This window comes from Leptonychotes weddellii, chromosome 4 (assembly GCF_054177405.1).
Source record: "Leptonychotes weddellii isolate Sample4059 chromosome 4, ASM5417740v2, whole genome shotgun sequence".
Lineage (NCBI taxonomy): Eukaryota > Metazoa > Chordata > Mammalia > Carnivora > Phocidae > Leptonychotes > Leptonychotes weddellii.
The window spans coordinates 16,535,220-16,562,485 of NC_138372.1; the positions used below are offsets into that span (position 1 = coordinate 16,535,220).

The window sequence follows — 27,266 nt, forward strand, 5'->3', positions numbered from 1 at the left end:
CACTAAATCACAATGAGGAGTTGCACTTATGGCATGCCCAAGTAGGCTCTAACTAGACTGATCCTCTTGCAGACTGCAGCTATTAACCTCTGCTCTGCACCCCCCACCCCCCAGAATTTTACCTGAAGCACTGGAGAATAAACAAAAGCAGGCAGATCCTGGAAAGAAGTTAATACTTGGAAGAAAAGAATGGCACAGGATGAGTTTCTAATATTTTATGGCTTTTAGCACACTGCAGTCAGTACCATTTGAGGGTGTCTAACATCCCAACAGAAAATCTACAGTATTTCTGGCCTGAAATCCAGACGGCAGAGTTGAGGGCATCCACAGCCACTGGAAAGTGAGAGAGAAATCCTGGAAAGGTAAGAGTCAGAGAGAAGAGGAGCCACAAGTTCTTTATAAACTCTTTCCAAATCTCTGGCTGACCAGTAAATCGCACGTATATAGGAAAGACTACAAGTAGATCAGCTAAGGATATAAGAAGGAAACTGATATTTGATCTGCTTTTCCAAAGACAATGTGCTTTGAACCCAACCAAGTTAATTACCTGGCAAAACAACAATCACAAAAATCAGCACTCTTTAGAGGAATATAACAGAATCCAGAGTGTCCTTTGCATAACATTCACAGGGCAATCCAAAATTATTTGACATGCAAAGAAGAGGAAATGTGATCCATTTTCAAGAGAAAAGATAATCAACCAAGATTGACCCTGAAATAAACAGATAATGAATTTTTTAAAAGATTTTATTTATTTATTTGACAGAGAGAGAGAGACAGCTAGAGAGGGAACACAAGCAGGAGGAGTGGGAGAGGGAGAAGCAGGCTTCCCGCCGAGCAGGGAGCCTGATGTGGGGCTCAATCCCAGGACCCCGGGACCATGACCTGAGCCGAAGGCAGACGCTTAACGACTGAGCCACCCAGGTACCCCCAGATAATGATTTTAAAGCAGCTATTATAGTTATTCTCTTTGCTATAAAGTAAAATATGTTCATAGTGAAGGAAAAGATAAGAAACCTTAACAAAGAAATAGAACTAGAAGAAAGAACCAAATGGAAATTCCAAAAGTATAAAGCACAATATCTGAAATGTAAAAAGTCACCTAAGTTTCAAAGGATCATGAAGTGAGGGTGCCAGTTACCACTGAGGAATGAAGTAAATAAGCAAAATAAATGGTCCTGGGTCAAGGAACATAGAGAATAAGGAGAGGCTAGTTTGGCAGAGATGGGGCAGATGTCTGTGGTAGCTTTTAAAACATTCAAAAGTCTTATTTCTTTTTTCTGTTTAAAATATAATGCAAGTTTATTGTAGAGATTTTGAAAATACAGATAAGAGAAGAAAACAAGTATCTATTTTTTTTTTTGAAAACAAGTATCTATTATAATCCACCACTCAGATAATTCACTGTTAACATTTTGATGTTTATTCCTCTAGTATTCTAAAATATAGATCACCTTTATTTTAATCAAATAATTTCACACTCTATATATTATTTGAAATCTGCCTTTTGATGTTAAAACCAATCCTGAATATCTTTCCATGCCTCTAAATGTTTTTTTGCAACATCATTTTTGATGATATGACTGGATTGTAATTATATGTTAAGTATATTAGTGTTACATTTTCCATATTGATTACAAATAATTTTCTCAGTTGGTTTTGCTTTTTATACAAATTATGGTGTGCCTATGCTTTCCTCAGTTCGCAATAGTCCAATAAAAATTAAAAAAATCAAAATTTTTGATTTTGACTAAAATTTTCTTAGTAAAAAAAAAAATGAAATTTTTTTGCAAGTTATGATGTGCCTATGCTTTCCTCAGTTGGCACTAGTCCAATAAAAATAAGCTACTGGGTGACACAGTTGGTTAAGCATCTGACTCTTGGTTTCGGCTCAGGCGGTGTTTTCAGGGTTGTGAGATCGAGCCCCAGCTTGGGCTCTGTACTCAGTGTGGAGTCTGCTTGAGATTCTCGCTGCCCCTCCCACTTGTGCTCTCTCTCTCTCAAATAATAAATAAATAAATCTTTTAAAAAATCAGCTACCATCTCTCTGGGTAGCCATCTGTTAAATGGAATTTCCCATGTGGGCAGGGTCCGTGTCTGGTTTGTTCATCTTCATATTGCCAGCACCTAGCATATTGCCTGGAGTGAAATAGCTACTCAATAAAAATATGTGTTGGCTGATCAACTAACTTCCAACCTGTGCCCCTGAGGGGAAGGCCCAAGGTACCATCACTGTCTGCTGGCTTCCATTCTTGCCATGTAGCTGGTCTGTTTTTGATCTAATAATTCATGCTCTTGGACCAAGCAATTCCTCTTCTTGAGTCTATCTGAACTTTTGCAGAGATGTAGGCAAAGGTCTATATATAAGGATGTCCATCTTCTATTTATAACAGGGAAAAATTGGAAACTATTTCTAGGAATATGGAAATGATACATAATTACATAATAGACAAACACAAATATGGGTTTTAGAATACTTTTTGGTAATGTGAAAAAATTCTTATGATTTAATGGCATATGAAAAGTCCAGAATGTAAAATTATAAGATTTCCCAACTCCGTTAAGATTAGCAGGAAATATACCAAAAAATATTAATAAGTGGTATGTGATTGGGAATGCTTTCAGCTCTAAGGAACTGAAACTCTGATTTATGGTGCCATAAATACAGAGGGGTTTATTTTTCTCTCATAAGTTGTCTAGAGGTTTGAGGGAGTGCTCGAGAGTGGCAGCTTGGTGATGTTAGGTATGGCATTTCACAATTCTGTTTTCCTTATGGTCACAAAATGGCTGCCCCAGCTCCAGGCATCATGTCCACATTTAAGGCAGGAAGGAGGAAGGGGAGTAGCACGGTGCCTGAAGTGTCTGTCCCTTTTATCAGGTACATCTAGAGCCTACCAAGGTGCCCCAGCAGATTTTTGCTTAGGTCTCTTTGACCAGAATTGCATCCTGTGGCTGTCTCCATCTACAAGGGAGCCTGGAGAAGTGAATATTTAGCTTTCCAGTCTCCAGAGTGGAGGCTGCAGTGGGGAAGGGGTAGGAATATCTGTTATGTTAATTAATAAACAGTGTCTTTTACTCTGCTTATTTCTGGTTGATGGGCTTATGGACGTTTTTACTTTTCTTCTTGGTTCTTTTCTGTTTTATCTAATTTATCTGCAACCCACCTGCATAATTTCTATAACTGAAAAAAAATACAACAGATGCTACTTTAGAAATTCCTTGTGAAGTTGTGGGCTTCCATCTCTGGAAGCATCTGTATTGTCATCAGTCACAAATGTGCAGAAGAAACTGCTGAATTCAGAGGAAGCTGGACTGACCCATCTGCCGTCCCCCTGCCCCTGCCCCCAGTTAGGCACTGTGCTAGTTACTCGGCCAACATCCCTTCACCCAATTCTCACAACAGCCACCTTTTCCAGAAGAGATGCAGGAAGATTACATAATTAAGTCACACACAGAATAAAGCAAAGCCAAGTCTCAGATGATGGCACCAAGCTTTAATTTTGTATATTCCTGCCACATAGCAAGCTCAGTAAAGATTGTGTTGAATGAGTGCAGAGTAGATGAATCATTTGGATGTGCAAATTTTTTTTTGATGTAATGGATTTCATAGAAATTTCTAAAAATTATGCTCCTCCAAGGATACCACTAAATAAATGAATATCCAAGCCACACACTGTAAAATACATTGATTTTTTTTAACTACAGCTATTACTTGGTAATGATTTCTTGTAGTGTATCGCGCTAGCACTAATTTTAATTAGTGTGATCGAAAAATAGACTGTTCTAGATTGCCTGCAAGAGAAGAACTCTGCTCTCTTGCCTGTGTCTAATATCCTTGACTAATACCTGGATAAAAAAAAAAAACTTAATATGACTCCAGATGAAAAGACAGCTGAGGATTTGTTTCTCATGGAGTCTTTAAAATCTTTAATTATGAAAAATTTCAAACGTATACAAAAGTAGAGAGAATGGTAGTAGAACAGCTTGTACCCACCCAGATTCATGAATCATCAAGATTTTGCTAACTCTTTCATTTATCTCCCTCCTTCTACCTAAAAAAAAAAAAAAAAAACACAACGAGTATTTTAAAACAAACCCAAAGACTCATTTCACCATGAACATTTCTATAATTGGAACAAAAAGGCTTTTGAGTGGCCTCATGTTTCTTTCTTTAGATCTGCTCACATAGGAAGAAATGACATGCAAGTCGGGCCGGCTCCATGACATGAAAGAGGCCCAAGAGCGGAGGGGCACATTCCTTCCACGCTGTGCAATTTGTTTTGCTCTCAACCCAGGGCCCTCCTTTGCTGAAACTCCTCTGGCCTTAAGATTTATACTTTTTTTTTTTTCCAAATGCTGAAAATAAAATATCTGGCTTCCTCTAGCTAGAGACATCTGGGGAGTGTTACTTCTGAAAGTATTTTTGGCTTGAAAACGTCACCCAAGTTGCTGGAAGTGATTTGGAGAATTTAAGGTATTGAAAGCATCTGATGAGCATGGTGGCTGAGGCCGAGTGGGTAGAGGTTAATTATTTCCCCGGCCAGTCATTTCCCATTAGGATTCTTGCTCCCTGTGCTCTTCCTGTTTACTCTTAGGTCTTAATGCTTAGGTCAAGGATTGCACCCAAGGCTGGTATGTGGAAGGTGGTAGAACAGGTACCTGTAGGGGACGAGAGGCTGGGGGTGGGATAAAGGGGGGAACCCACTGGCCATCCTTCCTCTAACCCTGCCTAACTCCCTGGAAGTCCAGCATGTTGGGAGACCCACAGACGACTCCTGGGGAATGCTGGGATCATGTGTTCACTGATGGGCTCCACCAGATAAGAGACGCAAAGTTCTGACTTTCTGAGTCACACGCAGGGTACCAGGGATTAGGCTAGACTGAGATGTTTCCCAGGATGAACCATTACAAGAATAATATAGAGAGCGAGTGGGAACTGTAGCTAAGGAGGAACCATAGGGGTCCAGCAAACAGGTGCTGAGAGCAGCCTAGGCCGGGGGTAGGAGTGGAGGCCATTGGGAACAGGCTAGGAAGGGGAGAAGATGAAGACCAGTGGTTTGGACATTGCTCAGGGGTGGCGTGGTGGGGCAAAGCATCCTCTGAACCAGGACCCAGGGATTCTTGTTCTTGTCCTGACTCTGCCACTTACCATTTGGGCTCTCAACTGCCCTATCTGGGAAAATGGAGCCAATGATGCTGTTGCATTTGATCTGATGAGCAATGAGATAGGAGAACGCTGCATAACCTTTGAAGTGTCGTATGCCTGTGACCATCATGATCTCTGCCTGCCTCCTCCCCGTGTGGGGATGATCTTGTGGAGATGCTAAAGTGCCTTGTGTTAAGACGAAGTACATACATAAGCAAATGTGAGGCTGGTATGGTTCTAAGCAGGAAGGGCATGGATACTGTGCTTTCTGATCTCTTTGAAATGTGTGACATTTTGCAGTGACTCATGAAAGAAGCCAAGTCTCCTCTGGGATCCCAAGTACAAGAGGGGGAGCAGGGGCTAGGATAGAGCCTTCTTTTTCACCAGGTATGAGAAAAGCAAACCAAAAGAGAGTGAGGTTCAGAGAGGTAAAAAAACTCTTAGGGTCAGCTGGAAGGGCCCTCAGAAATTGCCCAAGAGCGCACAGCGAGCGTGTGGCTTCAACCCTAGGTATGGGTGTCTCCAAGATCTGCACAATTCCCATGCTTGCTCCCAGCCAGAGACGGTCACATTCCCCCCACCCCCCTCGCTGAATACCAGGTCTGGCTGTGGCAGATAGCCTGGAGCGGGAGCCTCAGGGGGTGTACATTAACCCACCACGCCTGCCTGCGTATATAGGTGGCAGATGGAGGAGGGATTCATTTCATCCTCAAGTTCGGGAGCCATTTCAGAAATCAGAGGTGGGGGTTATCTCCTGGTGGTGCGAGTATTGATGATGATTTTTATTTTATCCTTTATAATTTTCGGGGTTTTCCAAACTATGACAACAAACATCTATAATTTTATAAACCCCACTCCCTCCAAATCTTATTTTATTTTATTTATTTTTATTTTTTTTTTAAAGATTTTATTTATTTATTTGAGACAGAGAGAATGAGAGAGACAGAGAGCACATGAGAGGGGGAAGGGTCAGAGATGCAGGACTCGATCCTGGGACTCCAGGATTATGACCTGGGCCGAAGGCAGTCGCTTAACCAACTGAGCCACCCAGGGGCCCCCCAAATCTTATTTTAAAAAAAGACGGAAACAGGAGGGCTGAGACATGCCCAGCTCTGGATTGAGGTCCATTGGGCAAGGCCAACCAGTATCTATCATGCCAGGCAGAGGCCCCGAGCTGGGAGAGGTCCTGAGGTCGTTGTCCTCTCCAACCTGGCACCCAAGGCCAGCTAAGCAGCATCGTCCCACCTCCGGAAATGTCCTCCCAATACCGTTGCCAAATTGGACTCGTTTTTCAGGGTCCAACACCAATTCCGCTAGGTCCGTGAAGGTGTTTTAAAGCCCACCTTCCCCCACTGGGACGGACATCTGTCTCCCCCCTCTGACCACTAGTGGCACTTTCTTTGGATCCGTTTTGTCATCCTTATCTGCCTGTCCTGGAGTCTTTTGTATCCAGGTCTGTCTCTCCATCTGTGCTGAAGCCTCGAGGGTGGGGCCTGCATATCATTTATCTTTGAGCTTCCAGTGATCTCCTCCGCCTGGCACAGCTGGAGCTCGGATGAATGTTTGTTGAACTGAAGGGAATTGAAAATACAGACCCCTAAAGGAGGGATATGGCCCTCCAACCGTTTACGGCAGGGCACCTCAACCTCGGCACTACTGCCCTTTGGGGTCTGATAATTCTACGTGGCGGGGAGCTATGGTTTAGTAGCGTCCTTGGCCTCTACCTACCAGATGCCAGAAGACACCTCTGGTTGTGACAACCAAAAGTTTGGACATGGCCAAATGTCCCCCCGGAAGGCAAAGTGCCTCTTGTTGAGAACCCCTGGAATATGGTTGATAAAGGGTTTTTCAGAAACAATCCCTTGGAGTAGGAATTCCCATTTAGCAGATGAGAAAGGCGAGGTTCACGCAGAGTTTGGACTGGGAGCGGAGTCTTGCCGACCTCACGACCCCGAGATCGTTCAGGACCCCAGCGAGGTCTTTGCTTCTGTGCTTTGGTGTGCTCGCTCCACTCTCATCCCTGCTTCCCCCCCCTCCTGGGTTCCACCCTGTCCCCTTCCCCCCTGCCTGCCCCCATGGCCTGTGCCAGGCTGTGACATACTGGTTGACCCCGCTGGTCCATGCAGACTAGACCACAGGTGGTGCTTCAGCATGTCCTCTCGTCTTCTTCAGCACCTTGGCCTCCTCCCCGTGCTTAAACACGCTGATGGTGACCTGGCCCGTCTCAGAGCCATACTTATTCTTGACGAAGACGCCGTAGCGCCCACTGTCCTCACTGTTGACCCTTTCGATGGTGATGGTGACCTCCGAACCCCTCACTTCCATGCGGTAGCGGTCAAGGAAGGTGACAGGCTGGTCATTCTTTATCCAAGAGATTTCAGGGGTGGGGTCTCCCGAGATGACACAGGTCAGGCACAGGGTCTGTAGGAGAGGACAGGAAGGGAATGCTCAGTCTCGCCTCCTTCTAATCACACTTGGCGTTCACCTTCACTCCCCCAGACAGCTCCCAGTACAAGTTGTTCCTGGTGATAAATTTATTGCCTGTGTTCTCTTGTAACCCATAAAAGGAGAACATTAAAGGGAGAGACATTTTATTTTAATCCCACATCCTCCATCCTCAAGTTTTCTACAGAAATACTTACTAGTTAGAATTTCAGACCATCATTACCCTAGCAATCATCTGCCCCACACTGGCCTGAATTTTGCTTTATTGCTTTTTGTCGCATATATGCCATTATGATTTTACCATGCAAATAAGACTATATTGCTTTAATACGAAGGTTTATGAATTGGGTATGAAAATTCTTGAACAAGCTCTAACACAGAGCACTATAGTGTAATGATCAAACACTGTCTGGAGCTGAGCACATGCAGACTCTGTGAATCTCAGCTCTGTCCCTTCCAGCTGTGTGACCCTAGGAAAGTCTCTTGACCTCTCTGGGTCTCAGTTTGCTCAGCTATAAAGAGTGACTAAGAGTGGCAATAATACTCTACTTCCCATGGTTGCCTTGATGGTTAAACAAACGAAAGTATGTACACGTATATGGAACAGTGCCTGGCACAAAGTAAGCACCATACAAACATGAGCGATCATTTTCTAGAACAATAGGCTTGCATACTTTCAGGTCTAGAGGGGCTTTTAGGGATCATCTAGTAGAACTCCTACGGAAATGGAAATGGAAGTTCACAGGCAAAAGTCTGTGATGCCCAGGGCCACCTCCAGAGGTGGGATGAACACCCCCAGGGGCCTGACACCAGGCTCAGTGTTTCCTTTATACCACACGCGACCAGCGAGTTGTGGTCCCTTGGCCAGGCTCTGGTGGAGCCAGCTCCTTTGGCTCTTGAATCCACGGTGCTACTCTGTATCATGATCTCTGATGGGTACAGAGGGAGTGCAGAGGGGGTAGTGCTCGCCACAGGCTGGGGTTGCTCTCTACCTTATCTTCCATGATGGTGGCTACATCTGGCAAGCCCCTCACCACTTTGGCACGATCTGGAAGGGAACAGAGAGGCTCCAGTGATGAATGAATTCCTGCCACTGCTTCCCAGAAGCAGGTCCCACAGAGTTGGGGTTCTTTTTAAGCCATGTTTTCTTTTCTCTCTTTTCAGCATTTTGGGTGGAAATCTTTAAATTTGCGTTACATGTTTCCTTGCCTTCCCAAACAGAAGATGGGGGACATACTGTGCTTCTGTTATTGCCTTGAAGTGATCCTTATAATGGATGGTACCTGGAGGGGATAGTAGGGTGCCCCTGCCCTCAAGAGCGGGGAAGGAGGAACTGACTGGGGACACCTGATGAAGCTAAAGTATGTGGACTTGGCAGTGGCATCCCTGCTGCTTTGTGGCCAAACCACGTCCCTCTGGGGTTGGGCCTGGGTTCCGGACCAGGTGAGGCCCCAGTGCCCCGCCAGCCAGACCGGCTTCAGCTCCGGAGGCTGTCCCTTCCCCAGGCCTCACGAGAGAGCCCGCCCAGCCTCATTCCTGTCAGTCCCGGCCTTTCAGTCCCCGGCTGCTGCCCTTGACCTTGTCTGCGAGCCTGCTCGGTCCACACCCACCATCTCCGCTGTCCTTGGACCCCTTATCCATCCGTCTGCCTTTGTGCTGCCGCCGCCCACACCCACACGGACCCCACGGGGGAGCCGGGACTTCAGATCCCTGCTGGGAGGCATAAACTCATGGGAAGCTGCCCCAAACCCAGACACGAGAACAACAGAAATACGAGGGGACTTACTCTTCTCAATGATGGCCAAGGCTCTGAAAAACAGAAATGGGAAAAAGGCTCGAGTTCCATTTGTTAAAGATCAAGCCTGCCCTGGGGAGGGGTGGGGGGGTGACAAGGGAAAGGTGGAGCTGGCCAAGGCTCCCGGGAAGGGGTCCTGTACCCAGCTCATGCCATATCCCCAGGGGCCTATGATTCACACAAGAAATGCAAAGGGCACTTACTTCAGTCTCTGGTGCTCAGCCAAAGCATCATCAAAAGCTGCCAGAAGGAAAGAGGGGGAGGGAAGGGGAGCGTCAGCCCCTCAGCCCCTGTGACCTGCAGGTACAGGGCTTTGCGCCCACTGTTCCTCCACTGCCCTCCCCACCCTGTGTTCTCTCAGGGCAGTGCCCAGATTGGGTGGGGAGATAGGAGTCCCCTTCCCCCGCAAAGACCATGGGATTTTCTAAACAGGTTTCTCCGTGGCCAGCTCACCTTGTCCCGAGAGATCAGTTGAGAGCTGCCGGGTTGCCTTCCCCGCGGCTATCTCCAGGGTGTATTTGCCCTTGTCTGAGTCTTTGGGGTCCAGGATGTGGAGCCAGATCTCATCCAGCGTGGTGCCAGCCCTTATGTGGTCACCACTCTCCAGGCGCTTTTCTCTGGATATGAGGACAAAGAAGCGTTTGACTCGGCTCAGCTCATCGTGCTGGCTGGCTGTGGGGCTACAGACACCCCCTACCCCAAACTCCTCTCCTGGGGTTTTGTTTCCAGATCTGTGGGCTGGCCATCCATCTATCATTCATTCATTCATTCATTCGTTCGTTTGTTTGTTCAGCAAATCTGTGGCACATCAGCTATGTTCCAATGCCGAGTCTGGACTTGTGACGCGTCCTGTAGGCTAGGGATCCAAGGAAACGGCGCTCCCGGGTCAGCGCCCACCACCTCCTCCACCCTCGGGGGTCACTTCCTCACCTTGTCATTCTCCTCAGCTCAAACCCTTCTAGTGTTTCTTTGAACAATCACCCTTCCCCAGCCCTTAAAAACCATAGAAACTCCTTCCTTTCTTTACTTAAACGTCATTCCTGGAGACACCATGTCTTCAGTGTTGGGTCACAGAGGTGACACCTCTGGACTGGATCCTTGGGCTCAGTAACTCTAGCTGGGAAAGGAGTCCTTGGTTTGGGCTCTCACGCATTTGACAAACTTGACCAAGTCAGTCTAGCCTTCTCCATAGGGCAGGTGCAGTAATGTCTGCTCTGCGAGGCTGAGGCATGCAGATAATAAGCAGCCCTGGGAAAAGAATGCTCTCAAACTGTCTGTGGTCACTTAGCTCCTGCCTGCCAGCCAGTCTCTGTGGGTAACCTATCCATCCTGCCTTCAAGCCCTGGCAGTCAGTCAGTCGTCAGCCCCACAGGTCCCTCTGCCTGTACCTCTTCCCTCAGCCCAGCTGCCTGAGTTTGCTAGGTCTGCAAAGACCCAAAAGGGCAACCTTGACCCACCTGACCATCTAGTTTTCCTTCCCTCCCCCAGTTCCCAGATGCTGCTCTAAGACAATGATCCTTCTGTGGCCATGGATGTTCTGGAAAACTGCTTTTATCACTAGGGTTCCGACCTTCCCTGGGGGACCTCCCTTCTGTGCCTTTAATCGCTGTTCCCTATCCGTGACTCCCTCTGTGGACAGCACGACTGGTGGGAGACCTTGTCTCTGCCAACCCCTTGGGACTGGGCTCTGGGGCGGATGCTGCCTGTCCTCCCCCACCCTCTACCCCCCAAGCCTGGCTAGGGCTCCAGGGGAAGGCCAACTTACTTGTGGAACCAGGTGGTTTTCATGTACTGGATGTCAAAGTACTTGACCTTGCTGAAGATCCGGATCCCCTCCTCGGTCCCCTGGATTTTCAGTGGGGTCGCAGAGAGGGCTGGGGAGGCAAAGGAGAAGGCCAACGTCCTTTGGGCAGCACATTTTGGGGCCAGCCAGCTCACCCTGCTCTGGGGGTGTGCCAGGGGGAACGTGGCATTGCGAGGAGGCAGAAACTTCTCCCTCAATCTTTGAAGTTGGAAATGGTTGGAGGTGCCCTGGAGGCTGTTTGCATCAGGACAGGGCTGAGCAAAGTGCAGAGGGAGGCTTGCTTACCACCAATCCTGCCCAGCTCAGTGAAGATGGCATCCAGGGCTAGAGGAAGACAGAGAGAACGGTCAGCTGATGTAGGCCCCTCCCAGGGACGTGCCAGGGGTGAGCATGTCCCTGGAAAAGGCTGGTGGAACTCACGAACAGCTCAGGGCACAGGGAGCTCTGCAGGATGACTCCCATGGCTTGGGGTGAGGGGGTCTGGGGCACTCACTGATTGATGGGGCAGGGGAGCACCATGGATGTAGGGCAAATGGGCCAGGCTGACAATTTTCTTGAGGCTGGGCCAACCAGCCTGATGAGGAGTCTGGGGCCCAGTGTGGGGTGGAGGAGTGAACTCTGGCTTTGGGTCTTGAAGCCTAGGCTCACTGGTAGATTGCAGAGAACATGGGTGTTGGTGTCAGAGTCCAGGCCCCTGCTACTGACCAGCTGTGCAGCCCTGGGCAGGTCACTTAGCCTCTCTGTTGCCCCCAAGTGATATGGGGATCCCATACATTTTACCCCACAGGTCATATCACATCTTTTGATTCTGTGTGATCCCCTGGGTCCTCCTGGCCCATCTCTAACATCGCCAGTTCCTACCTTCACCTGTGAGGTCCAGTATGGTGTCATCCTCCCCTCGATTGTCAGAAACCGTTGCTCTATAAATTCCCTTGTCCTCTTTGGACAGCTGGAAAGAAAAATGAGAGATGATGGTATCAGAATGGGTTCTGGAAGGAGTGCAAATCAGCCTGGACTCCAGGCCTGTCGCTAACTCTCTGCATGATCTCAGGCAAAACTCCTCTCCTCTCTGGGCTCAGTTTACCCATCTGGAATGGGTGATCGCTAAGGCTCCTTCTAGCTCCAGAGCTCTTTGATTCCAAGTTCAGGGCTTGTCTGGGCCTAGGGGTGGGGGTGAGGGGGAGTTGAGGGCAGAAGCAGACACCCCACATTTGGATTCACAGGCAGCCGCGCCAAGTAGAGCATGAGGCACTCTCCTTGCAGAATCATCTGAGCTTTCATTCTCCCTGGACCCAGGGACCCCTCTGCATTTCTCCAGAAGGAAGTGTGTTATCTTCGGCCCAGGACAAGGGGCTCCTTTCTGGCACATGCTCATCATCCCCAAATGAAGTCTGAACTAACACTCAGCAAAGCAAGAACTTGGATTGTGCTTTTGAAGCATCTCCTTCAGGCCCCGGGAAGTACTCTCTGCTTCCCTGTCCCCTCCAAGGGGCCCTCCCACCCTGACCATCTCTACAGTGTGTTTTGACGCAGAATCCAAGGCACAGACAGCTCGTAACCTGGGGATCGAAGGGCTGAACCCCAATAGTCCTCTCTTATGTCCCCCCCTCTCTCCCCAGTGAAGGCTCCAAAGTCCCAGCCAAGCCTGGGGGGAGAATGATTGGAGTGGCTTCTGACCCCACTCTCTAGCCTTGTGTCTTGGTATGTAAACCCTCTGAAGCTCCATTTACTCATCTGTAAAATGGTGGCATCATCCTTGCCTGGCTATGTACTGTAGTTGCTGTGAGGATCAAGGGAGGTAACGCTTTAGAAGCCAGAAAATTCTGTGCCAGTTAGACAGACTGCTGTAATAAGCCTCAGTAGCTGCTAAGCTCTGTGCGAGGAGCTTGCACTGTGGTGACAAAGGCCAAGTCCTGGCCAGGATCTGGGGGAAGACCCTGAAATCATTATTTCCTTCCCAGTCAGCAAACCTGCATTTGCTCCAGTCCTCCCGGGCGCCTCGTGAGGCCACAGAAAGCAGCAGCAGGGCAGGAAAGCACTGAATGTTTGAGAACAAGCCTTGTGTTGATCGTAACCAGGCCACCCTCCTCTGGAGGCCAGGAGGGGGTCGTGGGCTGGAGAAGGGAGCTCCAGCCCTGCTTTGCTCTGCCCAGCCCTGCCCCCCACAGAGAGAGCCTTCCTGTCCCGAATCCCAGACTGTTGGTTGAGGTGGGAATGAACCTTTGAGAGACAGCCTCCCTTCTGACCCATTCATGCTACAGATGAAAACCAAGGTCACAGAAGGACAGTGACTAGCCCCAGGCCACACAGTGGCAGGGCCAGAAATGGAATCCAAACAAAAGGAAAAATCAGTATTACTGTTTCTGTCTTTATTTAAAATCTTGCTATTTCCCCCTCCATGGGCTTTTATTTTTTTGCATTAATTTTGATTAAAAAATACTGCATGAAATGTTATTTATCTTGATTACTGAGTTTTTAGTGCCCCCATACATTTTGTGCTCGAAGCGAGTGCCTCACTTGCTTCACCCTGGTCCTGGCCCTGCTCCGGACTCTGTGCCCAGTGCTCTGGGTGCTGCCTGGGGCGGGAGGGGGGCGGGTGGTGTGAGACCTGAAGCTGGAGCTGCGCTTACCTCTTCGATGCACAGAGTTCCTACTCCAGTCTCTGGGTCGTACTGACCATCCGGTGTCTCTCTCTTCTGGAAGAACCACTGGAAGTGGGTTTCCTTCTTGGTGTTGGTCGCCTGAGGGAGGTGGGGAATGAAGAGTCTCCCTCACACTTTCTTTTTTTAAGTAAAAACTCAACTCATTGGATCTTTTTTTTCCCCCCACAAACCTGACTCTCCCCCATCCCCACTCTTAGCTAATTCCTTCCTGGGTCTCAGCTATTCCTCACACCATATCTCCTCCGCTGGTTCTGCATTCTGGATTTTCACTAATGGTGTTCCCTCCGCCTTTTGATCTCTTCCCTCCTCCATTTTTCCTTGTAAGTGCCTATGCCTCTTACAGATGCAAGTTAGATGTCACCTCCTCCATGAGGCCTTCCTTGAAGCACACCAGAGTGCCCCAATCATGATTAACCAATTTCTGGCACGTGTCTGGATCACAGCAGGAGGCATGCTGTTTTCCAAGGATCCTGCCTCAGACCCCTGGGCTCCTAGAGGCCTAAGGAGACCCCACTTCATCTTTGTATGTCTAGTGCCATGCAGAGTATCTGGTGCATAGTAGGGACTTTGAGTTCGCTGAATGGATATGATTCTGGGAGGGCACTCTGCCCTGCCCTTCCTGCCCTTCCCCAGTCATCTAAAGAGGCTGCCGGGTGCTGAGAAGGAGCCCCAGCTTTGCAGTCAGACAGACTAGGTTAAAACCATGCTCTAGACTCTACCTCTTAGGTGTGGTCTAGAGCTCTTTCTCTACTTGTTTTCTGATCCATGCTTATCTCACAACACTGAGCACAGGGTCTGGCAAGACTACTAATAAACATCAGGGAATCCCCCTCAATATATAGACCCCTCACTTGCTGCTCCCAGATGCCCAGGCCCCACAGAACCCCTTCCCAGAACAGCAGGGAGATCCGGCTGAAGGCTGATCCAAACCACACTAATTCGGCTCCGTGGGCTCTTGCGGGGTGGGAGTGGGGGGATAGTTTTGTTTTCCAGTTAAATGTGGTCTCCCTGGGGCTACTGCTCCTTGGGGTCAGACAAGCACAGGAATTCGGGGAAGTGGGCAAGGACAGCCCCCAGGCTTGGGGACGAGCCGCACACTCCCCGCGCTGGGCCAGGGGGCAGGGCTGGAGGCAGGGGCGGGGATTTGCCTTGCAGGTCAGCAGCACTTGGCAGTCCTCCGTGACCTTCCACTGCAAGGGCTCCTCGAAATACGGACCTGGAAGCGCAAAACAAACACGCCCACCGTCAGGGCTCCAGGCTCCTCCAGGGTGCCACCTGGTGGTGAGAGGGGCAGCCAGCGGGGAGCGGGCAGTCGGGGGTGGGTGGGCAGCTAGTGACCAAAGGCCCCCCAGAGTGGCCCCCTCCAAGGCAGGGACTGCGGCGAGGCAAGCTGGGTGCTAGGGAGCGAAGTGTAAGGAGGTGTCACTCTCAGGGCTGGATTGACTCTCAGTGTCACTCTTGCACGGGGACAGAACTGGATTGCATTGCAGTGGCCCTCCCTCTGGGACCCAGCGGGGCTGAGAGATCCAGCAGGTCCCCAGCAGGTCCCCAGCAGGTCCCCAGCACTGACCACTGGCCTCTTTTGAACTTCACCCCAGAGGTTCTTACCCTGTTTTCTCTTCCAGTCTCTTCTCTTAGCTTCTGCTTTCCTCAGAAGTTTGTCAAAATCTGTGAACACAGAGGGAGGAACTGGCCTGAGCCGGCGGGAGCGCAGGTCCGGAGAGGGGCAGGAAGATGGACAGACAGCCCCAGAGCGGAGAGTGGAGAGCTGAGGTCGGGCTTGGGGCAGGGGTGGGGGTTGGGCGTGGCTGACCGTCATCCACCAGTGCCAGGGTGATCTGGTTTTTGGCTTTTCCATCCTGGAGCTGAGCAGTGTAGGACCCTTTGTCATCCTCCGACAGGTTCTGGATGATCACTTCCACCAGGCCCTTCTCTCGGACAAAATTGATTTTGCGGTTCTGGGGAGAATAAACCCGGAGAATCTTTTTTGCCCTTTTCCTATCCCAGGGGATTTGTGCTGTGGGGCACAAATCAGGGCGTACTTGGACTTGGGGGGTGATATGTGCGGAGTGAGAAGCCTTTGGAGACCAGGGCGGGGGTCCTGGGAACACCCATGGGGCCCAGCAGGCACAGGAAAGAGTCTTGGGTGCTTGAATTAATTGCAATTAATAATAAGCCCCCAACCCCTACGGTGCCACATTTTCTACTTCTTTCTACAAATCCCCATAAAAGTATAAAGGATAATATAAAAAATGCCTGTGTACTTGTGACCCAGAAGTTTTCTTTTTTTAAAGATTTTATTTGACAGAGATACAGTGAGAGAGGGAACACAAGCAGGGGGAGTGGGAGAGGGAGAAGCAGGCCTCCCGATGCGGGGCTCCATCCCAGGATCCTGGGATCACGACCTGAGCCAAAGGCAGACGCTTAACGACTGAGACACCCAGGTGCCCTGCTACCCAGAATTAACACTCATTTACATTTTGTCGTGTTCTAACAGTTTTTAAAAGTTTTATTTTCTGGGGTACCTGGGTGGCTCAGTTGGTTGGGCGACTGCCTTCGGCTCAGGTCATGATCCTGGAGTCCCTGGATCGAGTCCCGCATCGGGCTCCCTGCTCAGCGGGGAGCCTGCTTCTCCCTCTGACCCTCCCCCCTCTCATGTGCTTTCTCTCTCTCTCAAATAAAATCTTAAAAAAAAAAGTTTTATTTTCCACATTTAGGATTGTATTCCCTCTGGATTTATTTGTATGTATGATTTGAGGGAGCCATCTGGTTTTATTTTTCTGTAGGGACAACCAACAGTCCCAATGCTGTGCGCTGCAGAGTGCAGACTTGGTCACACATCCTCTACCATGTGCCAAGGTCATGATTAATCTTTATGCAGAACTTTCGCATCAGTTTTCTCATTTGCTTCTTCTGATTCTGGGACAACCAACTGTCATTGTACAGATACAGAAACTGTGGCACAGAGAGGTGAAGAGAGCTGCCCAAGGGCACACAGCCCTCAGGAGGTGGGTATGAGTCTTCTGACATCTAGCCCTGAGCTCTTTCTCCTCTGTTGGAACTGGTGCCCCTCTCTGTAACATATATCTTCTGATGGCCACTTTGCCACCCAGAGATGGAATGTGCAAATAACATGATGTCATGATTGAATCTCTCCTGAGATCGAAATTGCCATGTTTGTAAAAACAGTTGATTATGGGCAACTCGTGGCTCAATCTAATACAACCTACACACATGATTTTTTCCCCCAGAAAAGCAATGTAATACCACCACTGTAATATGACGAAGAAATAAAAGCCATATGTATTTCAATAGTAGATGCTCAAACATAATCTCACTCATGTTGCACTGATTTCTAATGAACTGGTTTGAATTTAAGGGAAATTAAGTAAAGCAAGAAGATCAAAAGCTATTTTGTACGAGAAGAACAGGAAAATGAATGAAAGAGCATAGGTAAAGTGGCTTGTAGAATAAGTCTCTATTTGGTGTATATTAAAACTGTGCAGGGGCACCTGGGTGGCTCAGTCAGTTGAGCGTCTGCCTTGGGCTCAGGTCATGATCTCAGGGTCCTGGAATCAAGCCTCACATCAGGCTCCCTGCTCAGCGGGCAGTCTTCTTCTCCCTTTCCCTCTGCCCCTTCCCATTGGTTGTGCTCTCTCTCTCTCTCTCTCAAATAAATAAAAAGAAAATCTTTAAAAGAACCCCCAAACTGTGCAAAAATCCGTTGTATTTATATTATAGAATTAGGGTCTAGGCTTGGATAATTATGAGCATGAATGTAGGTTTTTAATCTTAAGAATGTCTGGTAAGATATTCAAAAGTTGTGTGTGGGGGGGGCATGGGCATTCTTTATCTGTGGGAGAGTCCTTGCATTGGCGGGCAGCTAGCCCTGAGCCCTCCACCACAACTAAAAGCCAGGTGTCCCACCCTCACCCCATCCCTGGGACAGCCAAAGCATGTGGCTGTTTCTGAAATGTGCACTAGGGGGCGGTGCTGGGACGCGGACATCTCGGGCAGGGGTACCTCCCCTAAGAATCTGAGCCCCCAGTTACCGGTGAGCTGAAGATCTCCTTCTCGTTGAAGATTAGATGCAGCTCAGCGGCCGGAGATAACTTTTCTACTTCCAGCCACAGCCGCACGTCTCCTTGTTCGAGGATGTCAACGTTCCAGCCGGAGATCAGCTTGATCGCTGCAAGGCAAAGGACACGGAGGAGGGGTGAGTGGGGCACCCTTCTCCCCTCCTCATTCCCGACCAGCCCCACCTTGAGCACACCCTGGGCATTTAACGGGCAAAGTGCTTGAAGCGTCTGAAGGCCATGCCACTCACTCATGTTGCACTGATTTGTAATGAACTGGACTGAATTTAAGAGAAGTAAAGCAAGAAGATCAAGAGCTATTTTGTAGGAGAAGAACAGGGAAGTAGAGGTTTAGATGATCCAAAATCCAAACTACTAAAGAGCCAATGATAATGATTACAAGGAGACGAAACCATCTGCTCTGCCTTCCTTTGTACCCCCTCCCCTCCCTGCCAGCCGCCCCTTTCCCTCTCATGGACTGCTGACTCCCTGGGCCCCTGACTCTCCAGCCCCATGATGTTCTCGTCCTCTGCCCCTCCGCTAGGTTCTGGCTCTCCACCCCATTCAGCTCTGCTCAGGACACCCCAGTGGGCCCAGCTTACTTGGGTTCCTGATCTCATGGCTCAACTTCTTCAGCTTGTCCAACTCTGGGACAGGAAGGAACAAGGGGAAAAAACCAAAGAGAATGAAATGCCTGGGCAGTGGGGTCCACGGGAGCCATCCCAAGAGACTCCCCCCTCAACCCGGAGTCGTTTGCTACACAGGAGGTGATGGTGAGCACTGTGGGCCTTGGCCCCGGGGCACCAAGGGGGAAGGAGGGGCTGCTGCGGGCCACCCTGAGATCAAGTGTCACCTCCTCCAAGAAGGGCCCACCAAGTGCCAGGCTCCACGTTACGTCACTAGTCCTCACACAACGCTGTGGGGCGAGCATTGTTGCCCACCTCCCACCACTCCAGGCTCACTGGTCCCTGAGCCCCAGTGTTCCCCCACTGTAATATGCTGTCCTGCCTTGGAGGGTCTGGCCCCTCTCCTGAGCACTTCAGTCTACAAGTCGCTAGGGCAGCTCGGTGGGGTGCTGTCTCTTCACTTACTGCTTCTGTGTGTTAGGTTTGTAGATGTGTCTCTTCTGCTAAGCTGAGCTCTGGACCTACATGAGTGTCTGGCACAGTAGGTGCTCAGTAAATATGTGTGGATGGAAGAATTGGCAGGGGTAGAGCCCATACTTCATTTTCCCATATAAGCCCCAGAGTCCTTAGTATGATGAGTCTGGACTCATGGCAAGTAAAAGCAAAATAAAACAAATCCCAAACATATCCTGTTTGTGGATGGCTTTCGTGTGCCTAGAATTGTGTGTGCGTAACATTGTTTCAGTTGGGGCAGCCAGAGGGGATTATAATGTCCCTTTACAGATGAGCAAGCTGATGTCCAGAGGGGTGGCATGACTTGCTCAACATCAAAGAGCCAGGAAACTGTGGAGCTGGAATTGGAACCTGAGCCTGTCTGGCTTCTGCTTCTTAACAAAATCAGAGGGTCTCCTGAGCAACCAGCAGGGGAGGCAATGGGCTGTCCCTCAGTTACTCTGGAGACAGCAGAGAGTGAGTCTTGTCATCATCTGCACCGGCTCCAGCTCTGCTTAAATCATCAAACATGGATGCCCCTTGAGACGCAGCATCTACTCTCTGGTTTGCCACAGTCCCCACTGCTCCCTATTGTCACCTTCATTCCTCAGACCAGCTGCCATTTGCAATTTATGCTCACACCGCACTGTTGTATTTCTGGGGCTACAGAAGAAGGTGAAAGGATTCTGGCACCTTTGCATTTATCGAACGTAGAAAAAGGAAAGAGAGACAAGAAGGATGTGAACTCCACCAAGCAGGGATTTTTGACTCTTGCGCCCACTGATGGAATCCCCATTGGCACACGGCAGGTGCTCAATAAATCCTGATTAATTGACTGGCTGGCTGAATGGGCATCCTTCTCTGGAAATTGCTGCTTTATTAATTTTTGTTTCTTCTTGCCAGCCTCTGGGGACATTTGTGTTTGGGACTTCCTCTGGGCCCGTCTCTCTGGGGAGGCGGCAGTGGGGTGGGGGCTTTACCTTCCTCCGTCAGCGTGTGGCTGGCCGAGATGTCTTCATCAGCATCGGTGACCACCACGGAGTAGGTGCCCAAGTCCTCAAGGCCAGGCTCTTTCAGGATGACCTTGGACCTGGCAGACAGAGGAGAGCAGAGACTCAGGGAGGCGCCTTGTGCACTGGAGGCCTGGGAGCTGGAGGCCCCGCCCCCCCCGCCACAGCCCTGGCCCCGGGAGGCAGCAGGGGTGGTTGCCTCCTTGCCCTGCCGTTGGGAGCCCTACCCAGGGCAGCTCTGGCCCGGCCGCTTCAATGGCCCCGTTAGCCAGGCTCTCTTCTCATTGGCCGCACTGCCCAGTCTCTCCCCCCAGGGCTCAAGTCATCGTCTGGACTGGGCTGAAGCCAGAGCTGCTGGCGCTGGGGGAGGGAGATGTGGGGACATTTGACATCTGGTCCCAACCCCTCTTTTTACAGATGAGGATGCTGAGCCCAGACAACTTTTAAGAGCAAGTCAGCGTTTGCAAGCGCCCAGGCTAGAGACCAAGGTCTCCCTGGAAGCACACGTGCGAAGGCACATGCCATTCCTTGCAGAAGAAGTGCTAATGAATGTTGTCCTTTCTGCCCTTAAATGCACTGTCCCCTCATGGCTCCGGGATCAGGCAGCCCCTGTCAGGTCCGTTATCTGTGAGTCCCGCCAGGTGGTCTCACCCATGAGCTCACCTGCCAACATTTGGGGCCTGGGGATGGTTAGGCCGCACCCTCTCCCCTCACTTACCTGTTAGCTTTCTCCTCGACCTTGACCCTCTGGGGGTCTGGTGGGCCCTTGTAGTCCTTGGACCACTGAAACTCTGCCGAGTCAGGGGCCTCAGGAGCTTCGAAAGCCAAGTAGATAAAGCCTTCTTCATCCACACCAACCTTGATCTCTCGGGCATCTGAGGGCAGGATCCAAGGGCAGGGGGGCATGGAACGTTTAGAAGCAATAAACCAGAGCATATACCTCCCTGCTAAACCTTCCCATGGCTGCCCATTGTGCTTGAATAAAATAATAACCCCCTGTCTCCTTGCTGTGGCCTCCAAGGACTTGTGCTCAGCTCCTTCTCAACTCAAATGTCATACCTCCTCAGGGAGGCCCTCCCTGACTACTCTGGCTAAAGTAAGCCCCACCTCACCATACCACCCTGCTCATTTACTTTATAGCACTTACTACCCTCCTAAATCATCACCTGATCATCATTTCCTTGTTTCCTGTCCATCCTGCCCCTCCCCTATGTGCGAGCAGGGGCCTCGCTTTCTCATCACTGCTGTGTCCCCATTGTAATGTGGGCATCACCAAAGATGTGTTGGTAAAAGAATAATAAGTAATGAATGAATAAGGAAAAGAATGGAAAGAGAACGTGCTTTACAGTTCGCAGAGCCGAGTGATTCCGTCACGGACTAGCTGTGTGACCAGACCACTTAACCTCGGAGCTACAACAAAATCAGTTCTAAGGTGGGGGCAGTGATTCCTCACTCAGGGGCTTGTGGGGAGGGCCAGGGCCTTGTGAGGATCTAGCTCAGCACCTGGCGTGTGTGGTAGGAGGGGACCTCAGGAGTTGTGACTGCAAGACAGACAAAGCCTCATGGGGTAGCCGGAATGCTGTTGGGTATTATTTTAAACATCCACAAAGCGTTGTGTGAATTGATGAATACGGCATATGAAAGAAGGGAAGACACCATCAAAGAGAAAGAAACGCTCATATCTTGGGGTCCCACAGAAAGAAACAGGAGTGGGGTGGGGGGAGAAACAGGAAAGAAGGAAAGGCAGAGCTGGATGACGTGGAGGGGGCAGTGGGAGGGGGTCCCTTCCTGCTACAGATCCACACGCTCCTCCCGGCCCTCCTCTGGCCCCCGCCTGTCCTCAGTGGCACAGCCCGGCCATGTGGTCCTGGCACCTCTGCCCGCCCCTACCTGGCTTGTCTTCGAGGAGTATGGGGTCGGTGGGCATGGACAGTTGTCCCGGACCTGCCGAATTCACGGCCTGAACCTGGAACACGTAACTCTTCCCCGGCTGCAAGTCAGAGATCTGGGGGACGTGGAGGGGTGGGCGAGAGTGAGCATGAGGACAGCGAAGACCGGCCCTCCCTACGGCCCCGGCCGTGGACTGCAGGGAGCCCTTCTCGTGGAACTCCACGGGGCGCAGGCTGCCCTGGGGTGGGGGGCAAGCTAGGAGCGCACTGCCCTCCCCAGTCCCAGTTTGTAGTTGGTCCCTGCGCAGGGATTACCTCCCACGCCCGTGGCCCCCGGAATTCTGCCCGCTCAACTCATCACCTGCTTCTCAACAAGAAGACACTCTCCTTTCCTGTGCCCCATCTCTCCAACCATCACCCCGGAGAGAAGCCTGGGGACCATCTCTGACATCTTTTTCTGGAGCCCTACCCATCTAATCACCGAGTTCATATTTTATTTCCCTAACATTTCTCGAACATGGCTTCTCCTCTCTGTGTCTCAGCCACGGCCCCGATTGAGGCTTCATTTCTCTTCACCTGGATTAGTCCAACAGTTTCCTAAATGGTGTCCCTGACTCTAGGCCCTTCCCAGGCTACCTTTCCTTCTGCCAATTTTTCCAAGATGCCGGTCGGATTGTGTTTAATTCTTTCAGCGGCCTTCAGGGTAAAGTTCAGATTTTGAGGTTTAGTTCCTGAAGTCTTCCTAGTCTGGCCTTAGTCTTCTGCGCTCATACCCCTCTGGGGAACCCCTCCACGTGCCCACGTTCACCTCATCTGTTTCCCCTTTCACGGCTCCACGCCTTTGTCTTTGCTGAGCCCTCTACCTGGCATGTCCTCCCCTCTTTCTTGTCCTAGCCAATACCAACTCGTCCTGGACCACTCAGCTCAGGCAGATCTAAGGATTCCAGGAAGGGTCTCTTACCTTCCTCCTTGGAACTCCCAGAATCTCTTTGGACCCCCCTCAATGGTACAGTGCACAGTCTGGTAATTGCCTGTTGCCCCAAAGACCAAGACTTATTTAGCTCTTTATGTCTAGGACCTGGTTCCAGACCTGGCACTAAGTTGGTGTCAAAAGGCATTTAGTAAATGACTGAGTGCCAGCCAATGACCCACAATGCAGAAATGGTGCCAAGTCACCGAGGCCCACCCAGTTCTGGCCTGGGCCAACCTATGTGGGGAGGCAGAGGGACCGTCCATCTCTCGGGGCTCTCTCGGGTCGGCTGTCCACCACTGGCTGATTCGACCGCAGGGAGCCTGGCCCCATGGAGCAGAAACCACAAGTCTCAGAGCATGCCCCTGGCCAAGGCTTGTCCTACCTGCTTCTGTTTTAGGTGGCCTTGCTGTTATTTTCTCGAAATTAAAGTTTTGTTTTTTTTTTCTCCCGAGTATAAAAGACATACACACTTGTTGGAAAAATATTAAAGCAATAGAGAAGAATATAAAAGGAAGGGTTACAGCCCCCCTGGCAGCCGCCCCCCCACCAGAGATCGCCAGAAATAACAATTTTGTAAAAATCCGTTTAGACTTTGAAATGCACATAAGCCATGAGAAACGTGGCGTGCATCATGTTTGTTAGTATCTTACTCTTTCCACATTGTTTTGGGCGTTTCGAACTTGCCTTCTTTTCTCTTGGTGCTAACTGATGGGATGCTCACCTGTGGTCTTGAGAACTGCTCACCCTCCTGCCCGTCGGTGAAAGACACCTCAGCAAAGTGAGCTGGAGAAGACGTTCCCCCTTTCCCTAGAGCTCCAGAAAACAAAATCTAATCCACATCATGGAACTGTCCTCACCCTGTTCCTCAAACATGGGCGGCCCGTGAGCCAGGCTGGCTGCAGGGCTGGGCGCTGGGTGTGCGGAGGCGGCCCCAGGGACCTGGAGGTCTGGGACTCTGACTGATGGTCTAAGGTATCGATCTGTGTCCACTGAGAATGCTGCAATAGACACTTTGTTTTCCGGCATGGACAATTTCTGTGAGGTGGTGGAAGTTAAAACCACCACCCCAGGTGAATAAAACCAATGATTCTGCTAGATTTCTTATTTATCGAAAGAGTTTAGAGTTTGTTTCTCATTTAAATTAAGAAATATCTATCTGCGTAGATGTTTGTTAATGTATGATATATATATATATATATATATATATATGTAGTATGTTATCTAACATAAATAGCCTACTTTGTATTCTGATTTTTTTCTTAGCCACGTATGATGGATATATTTTCATGTCAGTACATACATGTAGGTCCACCCCATTGTCCTTAAACTACCATAGTCCTTATACTACCTGGTCCAGGATTCCGCTTGAAGGATACACTGATTTATTTAAGCAAACCCCCTACAGATGGACATTTAAATTATTTCCAACTTTTGCCTTGATAAACCATACTGCCGTGAGCATCTTTGTCCTTAGATCTTTGCACACTTGCTTAATCATTTCCCTACAATCCAATCCCAGAAGCAGAATTCGGTGCTCAAGGGGGATGCATGTCCAATGCTGACATACCTGGCTGATGATAAGTGAGGGTTTAGGAGCAGTCTGCCCAGCTTCGAGCAGGTTAAGACAGCCAGCCCAACTATCAGCTTACTGTGTGACCCTGGGTGTGCCCCTACCCCTTTTCTGGTCCTCTGCTGACATTAAGTGAGGGCAGCGATCTCTGAGGGTCATTCCGGCCCTGATGTTCTGTAATCCTGCCATGTCCAGTGGCAGGGAAGGCTCAGGGTGGGACATGGGGTGAAGGGGCAGGGACTCACCCTCAGGTGGGTGCCAGAGATAAGGTCTGGGGTGACAGGCTTCCATTGTTCAGAGCCTTCCTCTTGGACACTGATGCGGTAGCCTGTGATGGGCCCAGCTCCTGTGTACAGCGGGGGCTCCCACTTCAGCATCAGGGAGGTGGCCCGCACCTCGAACGCTTGCACATCATACGGGGGGCCTGTGGGAGGTCGGGGAGAGGAGGAGTTGGCCGGCCAGAGAGGTGGGCAGCGAGCCGGGTGGCCAGGCATCAACCCTTGTCAGTCTGCCAGTTACAACCGGGCCTGGGAGCGCCTGCTCTGGGCACAGTGGGGACCTGGCAGGCCTTGGCTTCATGACAAAGCTTGGTTTTGGCCTGGGCCTGAAATAGGGTTAACTCTTCAAAATGTGCTCATCATCACTTTTTCCAGAAGCATCCGTGATCTTTTCCTTCCCTATCCCAGGCAGCAGTAACCCTTCTAACCTCTTTGTTCTTTCAGTGATCAGTGTTGGGGCTAAGGCATGACCTTCAGAGTCAGCTCCCCGGGGTTCATGCCCCAGCTTCACCTTCTCGGGCTATGGGGACTCTGGGTAAGTTATTCGACCCCTATGTTCCTGTCTCCTCATCTGCAAAGTAGGGATAATAATAGTTCTTATAACCTAGTGCTGTTATGAGCATTAATGGCATAATCTGTGGAATCTGTTGGTACATGCTAAGTACCCAACAAATACCAGTTATTTATAATTATTGTCTCAAGCATCACACCTACTCATTATCTGCCATTCGCTTGAAAAAACCAGCACTGAGCTGAACAGAATGATGGAAGGTTGTGATCCTTGCTTCCTAGGGAGGAGGTGAGGGCTCATATGGGGGAAAGCTCACAGGGTTGTGGGAGTGGTGTGCAGGATGTTGGTCACCCTAGCAGTGTGCCCTTGGGGTTTGACATTGGTCTGTGGCCAGAATCAGAGCTCAAATGGTGTGTTGAGCTAAGGGGTAATTTATGCTGAGGTTACAGAGCCAGTTGATGGCCAAGGTCAGGGGTCCTCTAAAGCAAGGTTAAGACTGTCTGTGTCAGAGATTACAGGGTCTCTTGGTGGAAAGGGCCAGTGGTCTGAGGTCTGGGACCAACAGAGCAAGCTTGGATGCACAGAAAGCTCGGTGGTGCTCATTTCACCAGTTGGATTTGGGGAGGGGGCGGGGCGGGGGCAGGTGCTGGACTTCAGTGTCTTCAGACCTCTCACCTGGTTGGGGCATCGTCCACTCTTTGCACTCAAACAGGCTGCTGGGTGCCGACAGCTCGCCAACCCCTGCCCAGTTTGCTGCCCGGGCACGGAACTCATAGAAGTGGCCTTCACAAAGGTTACTGACCTTGAAGAGCAGAGACAGATGGTGAAAGCCAGGGCTGGGGCCGAAGGGAAAGAGGTACGGTGGCAGGGGAGAGGTCAGAGCAGGAAGACCAGGGGGCCTTAAATGAGATTGCCCAAGTGAATCTGCACTTGAAAATTAGCCAGATTATCGAGTCCAGGGAACCTGAGGCCTCTCTTGGCTTTAGGACCTCCAATAGTGACCTCTGGTCTCCACGTGCCCTGGCCAGGACACCAGGCCAGTGGCCCCATTCCAGGCTTACCTTGCAGACCCGGGTGGGGATGGGCTGCTGGTTGACCGGGTGCCAGTCCAGCTCCTCTGAGTCGTGCTGGTCCAGGAAGTAGCCCAGGATCTTGCCACCTCCACGATGCTTGGGGGGCTTCCACCCAATGACCATATCATTTTTCCCACAGTTCAGGAGCATGAAATCATACGGGGCAGATGGTGTGGCTGTGGGGAGGAACGAGGTGAGGACTGCTGCTTCCTGGGGGTGGCCAGATTGGGCAGGGGGGCCTGAGGGAGCCAACAAGCCTCCCCCAGTGGATGCCCACCCTGCTCTGGGGCTACTCACTTAGCCAGCAGCATTTGCTGGTAAACCTGACTCTGCTACCTGCAGGGCACCTGGGCCTCAGAGCTGGTCAGACATCACCCTATGGCCTCAGGCCATTGTCATTTCCTCCCCAAAGGAAAGGGGTGGGGGTCGGGATCTGCTCTAGATCCCCTCAGAGGACTTACGCTCCCTTGGCCTCTGGGGTTGGACCCTCCAAGATGTGGTCTAAAAGCCCCTGCTTTCTGCCCAGCCCAGAGCTGCCCCCGAGAGACGTGCGGCTGCACCTGCCCTTTGCACTTACCCAGAGCCTGCTTGACCCTGATGGGTTCGGTGACAGCTGAGCTCTCGCCGACCCCAGCCTCGCTGACTGATCTGACACAAAACTCATACTCCTTCCCCGTCCTTAGCCCAGGAACTGTGAACCTGGAAGAGAAATGTGCAAGCTTTCAGGGAGGGCCAAACAGCTTGCAGACATCACTGAACTTTTTAGAACAACCTTGTGGGATAAGTAAGCCACCAGCAATAGGATTTGAAGGTTTGGGGCCAGTTCTTACCTAAAGATATTGCTCCTGCCCCCAAAGTGATGCCCTCACCCTGGAGGGTGACGTTATTAAGATTTGAAAGGTTGGAGGAAGGCGG

The 27,266-nt window shown here is 50.3% G+C and overlaps 1 protein-coding gene across 3 annotated transcripts in view; it reads right to left on the reverse strand.

Moving 5' to 3' along the window:
* Nucleotides 1-1,361: 1,361 nt before the first annotated feature.
* MYOM3 (myomesin 3) overlaps nucleotides 1,362-27,266 on the reverse strand; it is a 54,563-nt gene continuing 28,658 nt past the window's right edge. For 2 of the 3 annotated variants that reach the window (XM_081817728.1, XM_081817729.1), the window contains exons 17-38: nucleotides 26,929-27,050; nucleotides 26,340-26,527; nucleotides 25,954-26,080; nucleotides 24,735-24,913; nucleotides 21,948-22,062; nucleotides 20,776-20,932; nucleotides 20,028-20,137; nucleotides 18,532-18,576; nucleotides 17,906-18,042; nucleotides 15,667-15,811; nucleotides 15,462-15,521; nucleotides 15,002-15,069; nucleotides 13,821-13,931; nucleotides 12,052-12,139; nucleotides 11,476-11,514; nucleotides 11,152-11,260; nucleotides 9,840-10,003; nucleotides 9,590-9,626; nucleotides 9,378-9,400; nucleotides 8,584-8,639; nucleotides 7,248-7,567; nucleotides 5,908-6,717 (exon numbers count right to left, since the gene is read on the reverse strand). In XM_081817728.1, the coding sequence (XP_081673854.1) occupies nucleotides 7,274-7,567; nucleotides 8,584-8,639; nucleotides 9,378-9,400; nucleotides 9,590-9,626; nucleotides 9,840-10,003; nucleotides 11,152-11,260; nucleotides 11,476-11,514; nucleotides 12,052-12,139; nucleotides 13,821-13,931; nucleotides 15,002-15,069; nucleotides 15,462-15,521; nucleotides 15,667-15,811; nucleotides 17,906-18,042; nucleotides 18,532-18,576; nucleotides 20,028-20,137; nucleotides 20,776-20,932; nucleotides 21,948-22,062; nucleotides 24,735-24,913; nucleotides 25,954-26,080; nucleotides 26,340-26,527; nucleotides 26,929-27,050 (2,374 nt within the window). In that variant the 3' untranslated portion in view covers nucleotides 5,908-6,717; nucleotides 7,248-7,273. Of the gene's footprint in view, nucleotides 4,053-5,907; nucleotides 6,718-7,247; nucleotides 7,568-8,583; nucleotides 8,640-9,377; nucleotides 9,401-9,589; nucleotides 9,627-9,839; nucleotides 10,004-11,151; nucleotides 11,261-11,475; nucleotides 11,515-12,051; nucleotides 12,140-13,820; nucleotides 13,932-15,001; nucleotides 15,070-15,461; nucleotides 15,522-15,666; nucleotides 15,812-17,905; nucleotides 18,043-18,531; nucleotides 18,577-20,027; nucleotides 20,138-20,775; nucleotides 20,933-21,947; nucleotides 22,063-24,734; nucleotides 24,914-25,953; nucleotides 26,081-26,339; nucleotides 26,528-26,928; nucleotides 27,051-27,266 lie in introns of those variants that run through there. The other variant, XM_081817727.1, reaches the window with a different exon arrangement.